We start from the raw sequence: 14175 nt of genomic DNA, 5'->3' as shown, positions 1-14175 counted from the left end.
TATTCCATCCCAGTGTGGCCGTTAAATATGGTTGGGCTTACTGAGTCACATTCTCTTACAGGAAAGCTACCGATGTTTACCATTCATACATGTCTGCCTCTGACAGCTTGGTTTCAACAGAGCTCATTATTCTGTACAGTCAGAGCTGAAAGGGTTTGACACTGTTTCTATTCAGTAATGACACACAGATGTACAGCTCTGCTGAGGCAGAACTTGGAAAAGATGGACTACAAGAAAGAAACCCTTGGGAATGTGTTGTTGTAATAAGAAATGTTTTCACAACAACTTTTGGCATTATGTTAAAGTAACACTGGCTTATTGTACAAGTTCAAAATCTGGCATGTCTGAAGGGGTGTTTTCCCTTAAGTGAGCCTGGCAGTGGATCTACATATTGAAGAAATGATTACTCAGACTCTTCTTCTCTGGTTTAGAGCTTTAATGCCTGTCACATACTGTGTCAGGAGGTGGAGTCACACGTAAATACTTTCAAGCACTCGCAGACAGAAGACCCAGTCAGGGGGCAGCTGTTGGTAGGTCATCTTGTTTCCATCCAGTCGTAAAATCTTCATCCTGGAGTATGAAAGAGGTCCCACCTCTCTGCAGAAACTAGTCACGTTGAACCCTGTGGTAAAAAAAAAAACAGAGACAGGATCTTTTTTTTTTTTTTTTCAAAAAACAGAAAGACCATATTCTTTTTTGAAAGAGTCATTATTCACCAGAGTGACAGCCATATGCTTATTTCTGTCTTGTCAAATCATTGTAGATAATAAAGCAGTCCAGAGAGCTTTGATTTAACATCATGGACCATGTGTTCATCATATGCAAATTATTAGGATGAAGCTCCTAAATCACATGATAAAAAATGTTCTCGTCTGATAGTTTTGATTAGCCTCTTCCTCTCACAGAGTCTGCATTTCCCATTAGAAGTTTTGCAGGTGCTGCGGTGAAAACGGAGTATTAGCACACCACAATACCCTCTTTTGCTTTCTCACTTCATTTCAGTAGCAGACTGTGGGCTTTGGCAGACAGGAACCGCAGTAGCAAGACGATGAGGTGTGTGTTATTGTACGGGTTTGCCGTCTCCCTGTCTGGTTGGTAGATTAAGAAACAAGTGCACACTTTCACTTTGCCAGAGCCCTTGAGACAAAATTGCACAACAGAGTCACTGCTGCCAGACGGTTATGTGAGACAAAATACAGCTCCTGCTAGTCTGCTGCTCTGTGATATGAATCATATAGGCTATGTAAAAAAAAAGAAAGCGAGAGAGGACTGTGTCATGTGGAGAAGACAGAGAGAGAGGAGGGGTAGATGATGAAGAGTGGGAACAGCATGTGCTTCTGGCTTTTCTGGCAATCTTACCTCTGAATCTATTGCAGATGTTTTCATACCACTTTCTCTTATTTGCTACCCACCCTTTATTCCCTCCCCTCCACCCTCCTCTCACTTTTTGCGTGTTTCAGAGTCCCTCCTCTCTTTTTATTCTGTCTCTCTTACTCCACCTCCGACTTGCTTCGCATGCGAGCTGCCCCATCTTCAGCCCCTGCTGTGTCCATAGACGCTGATGAGGGCCGGCTGTGTGTTTCTGTACAAGTGTGTTTCAAAGTTCACATTTTCCACATTTCTTCCTCACAGCAGAGTAAGGGTCTCTGGCCTCCCCAGGTGGTCAGCCAAATACCTCAGTAATGTTTTACTTTGCTTTCATAACAACGTGCATTGTTGTATTGTTAACTGTGTGCACGTGTGTACAGGTGAGAGAATTAACACATCAAAGACAAAAAGTCAGCAACACCTACAGTACGGTGTAAAAAGTGACTACGTTATGTCTCTGAGTGTGCACATGTTTTCTTTGGTCCTGTTAACACCTGGTTTTAGTTTTGTAAGAGATCTGTTGACTAGTGGTAAGAATGAAGTGCAGATGCTGAGCATACATTGAGATACGATCACTCAGACCACATTCAGAGATGGTGTTGACGCATTTGACAGAATTCATCTGGCAGTGTGTACGTACATGTGTCCTATGTCACTTTAAATGCATGTAATGTAAAGAGTGTCTTATACAGAACTGTTTTTCTATATTTTATTAGCAAATACTCTAATCTGCAGTGGAATCTATACACTTAGGGCCTGATTCACTAAGACTGGATTGCAGCCGCAATTAGCCTTAAAATTGCAATATCTGATCCAACTCAAGGTCTAATTCAGGAAGCGTAAAGCGCTGACCAAAACCTTGACAACAACACAGAGTTCAGACCAGGAGGCAGAGCTGCAGTCTTACACGCTTCTCTGCGCCTCCCTTAGATCTGTCTCCCAGTCACTATAGCTGTAATTCTGAATCGAACTGTAGTTATACTATAGGTAATGTGTCTGTCCCCCAGCCCAGACCCGTTTTTATAAGTCATCCAAACGGTGTGGATCGTCAAAATCTCATTAGAATCAAAACTACGAATACGATTTTGCTAAAAAATCAGAAAATTCACTGCGGACTTTTGAACATTAGGTCCTTAGCATCCAAATCTCTTTTAGTGAATGATCTGATATCAGATCAGCATATTGATTTACTTTGTTTGACTGAAACCTGGCTGTGTCGAGATGAATATGTTAGTTTGAATGAATCCACTCCTCCCAGTCATTTTAGTACTCATATACCTCGAGACACCGGACGAGGTGGTGGAGTAGCAGCTATTTTTAATTCCAGTCTCCTAGTTAACCCTCGACCAAAGCTGAATTTTTCTTCTTTTGAAAGCCTTGTTCTTAGTCTTTCACATCCAGTCTCAAGAACCTTTCAGCCAGTTCTAGTTGCTGTAGTTTACCGCCCTCCTCGCCCATATTCTGAGTTTCTATCTGAATTTGCAGAATTTTTATCAGACTTAGTCCTTAGCAGTGATAGAATAATTGTTGTAGGTGACTTCAATATCCATGTGGCTGTTGATAGTGATAGCCTGAGCACAGCTTTCATGTCACTATTAGACTCTATTGGTTTCACCCAGGGTGTAAACGAACCTACTCATCGTTTTAACCACACCCTGGATCTTGTTTTAGCTTATGGAATTGAAATCCATAACCTTACAGTTTTCCTAGAAAATCCTCTGCTATCAGACCATTTCCTTATTACATTCGACTTTGTCCTACCAGAATTATCTCTGCCTGGAAGAGGTGTGCTCTCTAGAAGTTTGTCGGATAGTGCTGTGGCTAGATTTAAGGAAGCTATTTCAGCTGTTTTTGATTCAGTACCGTGTTTCAACCCAGTTGGAAACTCTTATGATAGCTTTAGTCCCTCTCAGCTAGATCAGTTTGTTGATAGTGCAGTAGATTCGCTGAGAGTTACTCTTGATTCGATTGCTCCCCTGAAACAGAAGGTTGTCAAGCGGTGGAGAGTGGCTCCATGGTTCAACTCAGAAACCCGTACTCTGAAACAATCGTCGCGGAATTTTGAAAGAATATGGCGCTCGACCAAAACGGTACAATCTCGTTTATTCTGGCAGGATAGTCATAGAAGATATATGAAGGCTCTATGTCACGCTCGAGCTGCCTACTACTCCTCTCTAATCGAGGAAAACAAAGGCAATCCTAGATACCTTTTCAGCACTGTAGCCAGGCTGACAGAGAGTCATGGCTCCATTGAGCCTTGTATTCCTTTAGCCCTCAGCAGTAATGACTTCCTGAGCTTTTTCAACAACAAAGTTCTAGACATCAGAGACAAAATTGGTAACCTCCTGCCCTTACCTGGTGCAGATACGTCTGATATGGCAGAGACAGTTCCAGGACCAGATATTAGTCTCAACTGTTTTTCTCCAATCGACCTTTCAGAGCTATATTCCATTTTTTCTGCGTCGAAACCGTCAACCTGTCTTTTAGACCCAATCCCAACCAAGCTGTTTAAGGAAGTCTTTCCCTTAGTTAGCAACTCTATATTAGATATGATCAATTCGTCTTTACTGGCAGGCTATGTACCACAGACATTTAAAGTAGTGGTAATCAAACCTCTACTTAAAAAGCCTACTCTAGATTCAGGAACTCTAGCTAACTATAGGCCTATATCCAACCTTCCTTTTATCTCGAAGATCCTGGAGAAGGTGGTAGCTAATCAGCTGTGTAACTTTCTCCATGACAACAGTTTATTTGAAGAGTTCCAGTCAGGATTTAGAGTCCACCATAGCACTGAGACTGCACTAGTTAAAGTTACAAACGATCTACTTCTAGCTTCAGACAGGGGACTTCTCTCTGTGTTTGTCTTGTTAGATCTTAGTGCTGCTTTTGACACCATTGACCATCAGACCTATTCTACAGACTAGAACATTTACTTGGAATTACAGGGACTGCTTTAAGTTGGTTTGAATCCTACTTATCAGACCGATCTCAGTTTGTACATGTTAATGATGAGTCCTCTATGCACACTAAAGTTTGCCATGGAGTCCCACAAGGTTCAGTGCTTGGACCAATTCTCTTTACATTATATATGCTTCCTCTGGGAAATATTATGAGGAAACACTCCATACAGTTTCATTGTTATGCAGATGATACTCAGCTTTATGTATCAATGAAGCCAGATGGCACCAGTCAGTTATGTCAGCTAGAAATGTGCCTTAAGGACGTTAGGACATGGATGACCAGAAATTTTTTGCTACTTAACTCAGACAAGACTGAAGTTATTGTGCTAGGCCCTAAGAACCTCAGAGAGACTTTTTCTAGTGATTTGACTGTCCTTAGTGACATCAGCCTGGCATCTAGCACCACTGTTAGATGGCTTGATTGACTGATTGATTGATTGACAATATACAGGTGTAAACACACCCAAAGTCAATCAATCAATCAATCAATCAACTTTTATTTGTATAGCGTCAACTCATAACAAGTGTTATCTCGAGACACTTTACAAGAAGCAGGTAAAATACCTTACTCATTGTCTGTTAACATTACAAAAGAGCAGGTAAAAAGACCTTACTCATTGTTATGTTACAAAAAGCAGGTAAAAGACCTTACTTATTGCTATGTTACAAAGATCCGGCCTATCCATCATGAGCACTTTAACAAAGCAGCAAAAGTTACAGTGGTAAGAAAAAACTGCCTTATTAAAAGGCAGAAATCTTCGGCTGGATCCCCGGCTCATGACGAAACAGCCTTCACAGGCCTAGACTGCGCCGGGCTTGGAAAGGGATAGAGGGAGAGATGGGATAAGATGCAGGAAGAGGGATAGGGAGCAAGGGGGTGGGGGGAGGTAGACCGTCCATCAGCAATCCGGTGGGGAGGGGAGGGGGTGTGGGGGGTTGTTCTGGCAGGCCGCCAACCCACGATCCGGTGGGGAGGGGGTAGTGTTGTCTTTTTCAGTGCAGTTTGCACTCGTCCTGCGATTAAATGACGATGTTGAGCTGTCTTCTGTCTGCTGTCTATTAAACTGATATTTGTACCCAGGAGATGTCACAGGGGCTTGCTTTGTCTATTTCATGCATCAACTCAGCACAATTATTGGTGCATTTAATTCCCTGTTTCATTTTTATTAATTTGCACAGGTCTCTCAAGCACAAAACCTGCACAATCATTGTGTGTATCAGGCCCTTAGTTGTAAACCATTCGACTGTAAAGGAACACGTGTTATACACAGCAAAAGCTGTAATTTTAATTTGATTATATTACGTTGAGTTGAGGGGTGTTGATTGGGGCCCTTTGCTGCTGAATAAGCTCTAGGGACAGTGCTATTTCAGTGAGTCAAGGCCATACACTCCTATCTTAAAGGCTTTCTATGTGATTTTTCACACTTAAATATAATAGAAATCAAGTATATCCTCTGAAAATAACTCTGTGAGTCATGACTGTCTACAATGGGTGTAACACCCGAGTCCCACTGTCTGTGATGTTTTCAGAGTTTTCAGAGTCCTATCTTCAGTTTGTTTATATCGTCAGGACGGCCGGCTGACTCCTCCCCTCACGTATAAAAGTTGTTTAATTGAGGGACTAGAGAAAAGAAGAATAACATACTGTACTCACTGATTAACTGTGTTTCTAGATCACGCTCATTTCAGGTAAATTTACATGCAGTGTGAAGATACGAGCATAATAAAGATCGCTAGCATTAGCATGCTAATACAACAATGCAGCGCAAGTTGTTTTGGTTTCATGCTGGTGCTCAAGGGCGACATCTGCTGGATCAAGAAATCACATATAAAGCCTTTAAATTTCACATCCTGTTTTTATCGTTATTTTTCCTTAGGCTGAAGGGAAAAATGCAGAGTTTGGAATATTCAGTTTAGAAAGGTAAGAACCAAGTATATTCACTTACATAGGCAGTAAAAATGTATACAAAAACAATGTGTTAACTTCAAATGGGGTTTGAACTGATTGATTGTGTCATTGAAGCTTGAAGATTTTGCTGTCTAGTGTAGCTTAACATGCTGGCTAGCTTAAAAAGGGTTCAGAGAAGTCATGTTAAGGGGACCACTTTTTTCTTGATGTCTAGCTCAAACGTTTTTTCTCTTTACTTCTCTGTTAGTACTTCAAATGTAAAATATGTTAATGTGCATTTTTATGTTTCACAGTAAATGTAAAATAAAATGAAAAATACGCCCAGTGAAATGGAATATCACAATTTAGTCTTAAAATACACTATGTCATCAAAACAACACTGTGGGATATTTAACACTTTAACAGGGTTAAATTAAAGTGTTAAATTCTCAGAATGCATGACAATTATAGTATAAAAAAGACACACCTTAACACTGGGTGTAAACAGATCCTTTGTGTTTGTATTCAGCTCACCTTGTATTTCATTGGCCTCTAGGTAAAGGTACTGCAGGGAGGTGGGGACAGTCGGAACAGTAGTAAGTTTGTTATATGAAAGGTCCAGTTCAACCAAGCTGGAGATGTTGAAGGCCTGTGGAGGGATGTCATGGCTTTTCAGACCACAGTGACTTAGACGAAGGTACTTCAGTTGGAGAAACCCCTGAAAGCTTTCCTCATCCAGCCCAGAGAGAGAGTTATTGGACAGATAGAGCTGCTGGACAGACGGGGGTAAATGCCTGGGAACGGACAAAAACAAATTCCCGCTGAGGTCGAGCAGGTTCAGTCTAACCAGTCCTGGAAGATAAAGGGAGGACACACAAAAATATTACAATGGCAAAATTGTCTAACAGATAGAATGAGTGTCAACTGAAAATGAGCCTTTAATTGTTGTATTATTCAGTGTTGATGAGTAATGACAGACTCAAGGCCAAACGTTATGTTTGGGGAATTAGACCTTGACAAATAAAGAAGTGGCATCCTAAATGATTATTATCATATGTCTTAACGATGGTATTTGTCATGATTTGGTTTTGTATTTGAGTTTCCCTGTTTTATCCCAGTGTTGCTTGTTTCCCTTGTGTGTTAATGTTCCCTAGTGTTGCTGGTTTTTCCCTTGTGTGCTTCCTAGTTTTGTCTTCAGTGTTTTCTGTTTTATTTTGTCATTTATTATCTTTGTGTATCTCTGTGTTCTAGTGTGTTTTTGTTGAATTCTTGAGAATTCTGTGTGTCTTTAGTGTTTCATGATTTAGTTTGTAGTTGTCCTCAGTGTTTCTTGTATTCCTGCCTCTGTGTGTTTCCCAGTGTGATTGTCCTCACCTGTGTCTTGTTAGTCTCACCTGTGTCTGATTACCCTATGTCTATTTAGTCTCTGTGTTTCTTCCCCTCTGTGTCAGTTTATTGTATGTTGTTTCTATGTCGTTCGTTGGTATGTCAGTTTTTGCTCGTGCTCCTCTGTGGCTCCCTGTTTTTGATCCCTGTGTTTTTTGTTGAATCTTGGAAGTAAGTTTTTGTTTGCCTTTTTGTTTATTTATTTTTTTCAACATATTTTTAATAAAGCAAGTTAAAAACATACAGTGCAATTGTGATGCAGTCAACATTTTTCTTTTTTCCTCAGAAACATTCAAAAACCCAGTATCACTTTGCCCTGTAAACAACCCTCCCAGACCAACAAATAGACCTCTTAGTTTTAAGAAGAATAATAGTGCAAGATTGGAAAACTCACAGAAAAAAAAAAATATATACAATAACCAAATAAAAACAAATAAATAAATGTACATTTGAGAGGAGTATCAAAAAAAATAAAAATAATAATAATAAATAAATGAACAAACAACATTAACAGGAATGAAATCGTTATGTGCATACAACATAAGTAAATAGGAAAAACAGTATAACATGTAAAAGAGACAAAATCACTCACACACACTGCTCAACTTGATCAATAAAAGGAAAGACAACAGCTGCTCACATCCAGGCTACCACCTAAGCGGCTGAAGAACCCGCGCACAGAAAGAAGTATAGTCAGAACATAAAATTTGGTATTTAATTACGCACAGGTTTGCCCTGACTCGGGGAGAAAAGGGTGGACAGGCACGAGAGGACAGGATCGGTATCGGCAGGCGATGGTGTACTACTACAATACCTCGTCAGGTGAGAGTTTCTCAAAATATTGAAGCAGAGGTCTCCAGTGAGTGTAAAACCTATCAGAGCACCCTCTAAGAGAGAATTTAATTTTCTCCAACTTCAGGAGAAATAAGACAGGCGCGTGCCCCATGTGTGGAGGCTGTAGTCTTCCAAGCGGGTGGCCCAGGTTCAAATCCAACCTGTGGCCTCTTTCCCGCATGTAATTCCCTACTCTTTCTCCCTGATTTCAGACTCTATCCACCATCTTATCTCTACAATAGAGGCACAAAAAGTCAAAAAATAAATCTTTAAAAAAAAACATTACTATTATCTGCAGGCACTTGCACAACAGAAGGAAGAAACTACAGCTGCTACTTGTAAATCTTTTTGCATTTTGCATTTTGTCACTTGTAACTTAACAGCTTGTTATTTTAGAGGTATAAAAGATCAGAATAAAGCTATTCTGCTCTATCTCAGAGAAAATGACACATCGAACTACCTTTGAGGTCTCTCTCCGTGATGGTTTGCAATCTGTTTCCCTGCAGCAGCAGCAGCGTCAGGTTATGAAGTTTCTGGAAAGTTCCAGGACTGATGCTGCTGATTTGGTTGTAGGACAGACGCAGCTGCTTGAGTCCTGCCGGTAGAGTGCTGGGCACAGACCTCAGGTGGTTGTGGTTCGCAAAAAAGTAGCGCAACTTGGTCTGGTTCTGCAGGACGGACTGGTCCAGTGTGTCACTCTGTAACTGGTTGTGGTCCAGGATGAGCCAGCGCAGACCAGTGATGTTGGCCAGAAACGAGGAAGACAGGGACGAGATGTTGTTGCCCTAGTACAGTATACAAAAGGGTAAAAAAATGTAAAATTAATGTTTTGTTTTTTTATTTTACTTTGATTTAAATTCAATATATACAGTTTAGCCATTGGAGGTCAGCAACTTTGGTCATATGAATGGGAAATGAAAAACCACAGTGGTATAGAGGCAGAACTTTGTAAAGACAACACACTCAGTGCCCATGGGAGTATTTTTCCTACCTGAAGAAATAGGTATTGAGTTCTCTCTGGCAGGCTGTCAGGGATATCGGCCAGGACTCTGTGGTCACAGTAAAGGGCTGTGGGCCACTGGATGGGGCAATCACACTGTTCAGGGCAGGCCTGAGGGTTGTTGGTTCTGAACCAGGCTCGATCCATCCGCCCCTGCAGGCTCAGCACACTGGGCTCACCCAACAGGCGATTAATCCACAGAGGAACACCCCCGTAGTCCATGCCAGCTAATACAGTGGCAGAAGCAGAGCCAAAAACATACAGCAGCACCGACATGGTACAGCACAGGAGAGCCATGGAGACAGCTGGTGAGATATGTATTCCTGCAAAGTGAACATGAAGACAAAGCTGTTAAATAAAGAAAAAACAGTACTTAAAGGCTTTATATGCAACTTTTTGATCCAGTAGATGTCACCCTTGAGCACCAGCATGAAACCAAAACAACTTGCGGTGCATTGTTGTGTTAGCATGCTAATGCTAGTGATCTTTATTATGCTCGTATCTTCACACTGCATGTAAATTTACCTGAAATGAGCGTGATCTAGAAACACAGTTAAGCAGTGAGTACAGTATGTTATTCTTCTTTTCTCTAGTCCCTCAATTAAACAACTTTTATACACGAGGGGAGGAGTCAGCCTGCCGTCCCGACGATGTAAACAAAGTGAAGGTAGGACTCTGAAAACTCTGAAAACATCACAGACAGTGGGACTCGGGTGTTACACCCATTGTAGACAGTCATGACTCACAGAGTTATTTTCAGAGGATATACTTGATTTATATTATATTTAAGTGTGAAAAATCACATAAAGCCTTTAACGTGTCAAAGTGATGTTAATGACAATTTCAACTCTGAGTTCTTCAGTGAGGCACATTAGTGTTTTGGTTAGGGCAGAGGAACTGCTGTATACTGTAATAGAAAGCCTCCAGGGTATTCAGTTTGTAGTCTGATGTCGTCACTTGGCCTACATGTTGAACGAGTTGAATTGTGGGGAATGGAGGATCCTGGTTGTTTGAAGCTGCAGCATTAGTTTGACCACTCATTTGGATAGTTTTAAGATTGCAGCCTGGCTGATGTCATCACTTACACATAGCTAAACAATATTTAAGAGCTTTTTATAAAACTATTCACAGATGGTAATAATTCACTGAGGATAAATCAAAATGAGTGGTTATCATATGACTTTTTTTCTTTAGCGCCAGCAGCGGGATAACATTGATGGATTTGACTCATAAACCATGCACCATATGGATGGATGCCATGAAAGCTGGTAAGAGTTCTTCTTAGTATCAATATTCATGTGCATCTCATTACAAATAGTAATGAAATTAGTGAACCCCATTTTTTTTTTCCAGCACTGTCACAGTGACACATTTTCTACTTTAGTTTATGAAACCAGATCTGCAAAACTAATGGTACTCCCTAAACTGTAATTTGTCCATAATACAAATAAGCAAGTTTGAGGATATATTAAGCTACACTCAGAAACTGATATGATTAGTGTACAGCTAACGTCATTGTTAGCAGTATGCTAAAATTAGCAAGTAGTGCAAACTTAAATCTTTCCAGTATTTCTGGAGACTCTTAACTTTGTTTAATCTGTCCCTAAACCTAATATAAAAGCAATACTTCTGTCCATTGTGTTTAAGTCTACCTTTCAAAATTTATCTAAGCTCTGAAGCTTTCGTAATAAAGATAAAAAAGTAGATATATTACAAGGTCAAAAGAGGTCGCCTTCTATTGGCAGCCTCTGTCTTTGCCGTGTATCATCTTAGCAAATGAATCAGATTTTTTTTAATAGGAACTAACTTTGAACCATTTGCCTCAGTTTAGAAAGTTGCTTTTGTACACACAGTTCTCTGAATTCAAACTGAGTAAACAGAGAAGAGTGATGTGCACGAAAGTAAAGGTACAAACACACAAAGACTCCCAATTGATATATGACACATCAGTTTGTTAAAGATTTGCACAATCAGGAAGATTGACTTTGTCAGCATGCAATATAGTTTCCTGCTTTTCTCACATGCAGTATTATCTTACGGGAAAAAGATTGATAAAGAGATGATCAACTATGCATTTTGAAATCAGCAGTAATCACGTTAATACATTTCCCCTTTTACTTGCTCTACAATTAGAGAAAAGAGAAGCAGAAGAGAAGCCGACACTTACCTGTTTGGACAGATGAATGGGGACAGGCGGTTGAAATTCTTAATGAAACACTCCTGAGCTGTTTTCAATAGTGTGTGTTTAAATGTGTCTGCATGTGTGTGTTTTTAAGCTACTGGCAATGTTTACCCTCTGTCTGCTACATTCCTCCTCTTCTGCCACATCCCAGACCCTAGACCTCCTCCATAATCTTCGCTCTCTCTTCTTTCATCCCTCGTCCCTCAACCTTGTGGTAATAGTTGGGTAATAATTAAACCCACAACATTTGGTGAAAACATGTTTGGTGTACCATGGAGTTAAACAGAAACTCTCAAAAAGAGTGACAAGATCTTCATTAGATGGTAAATAGAGAAGAAATAAATTACACAAGGGAAACTGGATTTAGATTCTATTGATGCAAATCTGTTAGTGAATATGTGTACGTTTTTCATGTAAATTTCAGGGTGTGTGGATGTGTGTGTGAATATGTTTGTGTGCATCTGTGTGATTTGGGTCTGAATAATTAAATGGTTCTGCCTGGAAACTAAAAAGCCACAAAGTACCTGGGGAGCCAAAGAGACCATTCAGTGTGAGGAAGTGTGTCCATGTCCATATGTATGTGTTTGACTGCCTGTGTGTGTGTGTAGTTGAGTGTGTGCTGGGAACTTCTTGCAAGCAGCTGAATAGAGCAGAGAAGAGAAGAGGAAAACGATTCCAGACCCGCCTCCCTCTCCGAGTTAAAGGGAGCGTTGTGAGAACAGAGGCAAAGTGGAGAACAGGAGAGACAAGTGGAGACAGTATTTCTTTATCAGAGAATGAAAGTGCGCCCTCTAGGGAAAGAAATGGGATTACACCCACATTGGAATTTGACCAAATTGATGACAGTATGACTACCATTAAGGTTCTGAGGAGGGGGAAAGTGAATGGAGCCTTCTTTTAATTTTAAAGCAGGAAAATGTAGTTGTTTCTTTCTGTGAGTAAACACTTAATCTGTTTGGGTGATATAATGGGCCTCAGCAGTTTTAGTATGGAAACGATTAGTGATCAAAATTCAAACGATAAAGCTAATTTGAAAATTCAAATGCATTAACAGAAATGCTTTTTAATTTTCAGAATATGAGTGTATTATTTGACTCAAAAATAAAATTATAGAATTATAGAAAATTACATTTGCTTTATCATTTTCAAAAAATGCCCTGCTAAATTTGTATCATAATTCAAATGAAAAAGCTAATTTTAATATAGTAAAAGAAACACGTTTTAATTTTCAGAATATAGGTGCTTTATTTGACCTATATTTTATTTACTGAATATTGAGTCATCCAGTTTGCATTATACTTTTACTCTCTATGTATGCATATTGTATGACATCATTCAAATGAAAACTAAAAGGTCTTTGGCTTTTCGTTTTCAAACTTTCCGTGCTAAAAAGTGATCATAATTCAAACCAACTCGAAAATGAATTGGCAAAGTGGACGGCGCAGGAAAGTGACGTCAGACTCCAGCTCCCAGGCAGGTGAACGTAATATTTACAGTCTATGAGGCGAGTGGGCAGACAGCAACCAGCTGGTTGACCAGCCTGTTTAGGGTTACTTTGGGCATGAATGGATTTCTTTCATTTCTGCAACAAAATGTTTTTTCATATATAAACATCACAGAGAGTAGAACTTGTTAAAATAACCTATAATTTATTCAACAAATTGAATGAGTAGCAATGGTTAGAAAAGGTGAACAAAATAAGAAATGAGTGACTTGAGCCAGGCCGTTTGTGTAGACTGGCAACTCAACCGAGCGGTTGACCATGTTTTGTGAGGAATCGTAGATATATATTTTGTTGTCAAATGTATTTCCTTCAACTAAAATATGATTGTTAGAGGGTCTACAAATGATATGTGAAAATATATTTTTTTACCCTGACATTTGTTCTTATTCTGTGAGATTTCTGAGGAGCTGTTCAGTGCAGAGTCACTACTGGTATTTTCCACAGTTTTCAGATAATGATAATTATGTACAGCAGCGCCTTCTCACAAATAGCTAAATATCAAAGACACTCAGACTTGAAGTTTCCTTGACATTGCTGTTGTGCGACGTGTTGAAATGTATGACGAAATGTATTTGATATTTGACTGCGCCTGTATCTGTAATCCTTATATAGGCATGAAGGTTTTTCTGTGAAGCATGTGTATATAACCCCAAGCATATTGTGATTACTTCAAGCTTTCCTTCAGACTGTATTGACACTCTGAAGCTTTGTTCCTTCTACTTACAAGAAGAATTAAACTAAACAAAGACATTGATTGACTCATGATCCTTTCTTTTGCATTGTTAACAAGAAATTTCCAGCACAAGTGACTCAATACAAAAAAATGTTCATGTGAAGTCTGTTTGAAGATGCAGTTTTCGCAGGTTTTTGTTCAACAAATGTTTTTTGTTAGTGATGTGAAAAGCAGTTCTTTTCAGTGTACTGAAGATTAAGATTTACTTTATTGATCCCTGCAAGGGGAAATTTCTGTTTTTACACTCTGTAGTCATGCAACACACATAGGCTGAAATATACACACATGCACAAACAGGATCCTATGGACATGCACTAATG

General features: G+C 39.7%; 1 protein-coding gene across 4 annotated transcripts; it reads right to left on the bottom strand.

The window, feature by feature from the left end:
• Positions 1-412: 412 nt before the first annotated feature.
• zgc:113307 (uncharacterized protein LOC553753 homolog) lies at positions 413-12706 on the bottom strand. 4 transcript variants are annotated; one of them, XM_061041973.1, is made up of 6 exons: positions 11604-12706; positions 9428-9759; positions 8897-9221; positions 6751-7068; positions 876-938; positions 413-625 (listed from the first exon to the last, which is right to left on the bottom strand). In XM_061041973.1, exons 2-5 carry the CDS (start codon positions 9731-9733, stop codon positions 886-888), a joined length of 1002 nt encoding a protein of 333 aa, XP_060897956.1. In that variant the 5' UTR covers positions 9734-9759; positions 11604-12706; the 3' UTR covers positions 413-625; positions 876-885. The 4 variants fall into 4 exon arrangements, with proteins under 4 accessions (XP_060897956.1, XP_060897952.1, XP_060897953.1 ...); XM_061041969.1 differs by lacking the exon at positions 876-938 and having other exon boundaries at positions 413-622; positions 11604-12700; XM_061041970.1 differs by lacking the exon at positions 876-938 and having other exon boundaries at positions 413-622; positions 11730-12700.
• Between the last annotated feature and the right edge of the window lie 1469 nt (positions 12707-14175).

Source organism: Labrus mixtus, chromosome 7 (assembly GCF_963584025.1).
Source record: "Labrus mixtus chromosome 7, fLabMix1.1, whole genome shotgun sequence".
NCBI lineage: Eukaryota > Metazoa > Chordata > Actinopteri > Labriformes > Labridae > Labrus > Labrus mixtus.
The sequence above is the reverse complement of the archived record's forward strand: the minus strand, read 5'-3'. Positions and strand labels throughout refer to the sequence as shown.

What these genes read in the sequence shown, in the direction of transcription:
- zgc:113307 (XM_061041969.1), bottom strand. Translation starts at nt 9,733, where the DNA reads ATGGCTCTCCTGTGCTGTACCATGTCGGTGCTGCTGTATGTTTTTGGC. An exon ending in CTCAATACCTATTTCTTCAG is followed by an intron (nt 9,222 to 9,427) that starts GTAGGAAAAATA and finishes ATACTGTACTAG; the next exon opens with GGCAACAACATCTCGTCCCT. An exon ending in CACGGAGAGAGACCTCAAAG is followed by an intron (nt 7,069 to 8,896) that starts GTAGTTCGATGT and finishes TTTATCTTCCAG; the next exon opens with GACTGGTTAGACTGAACCTG.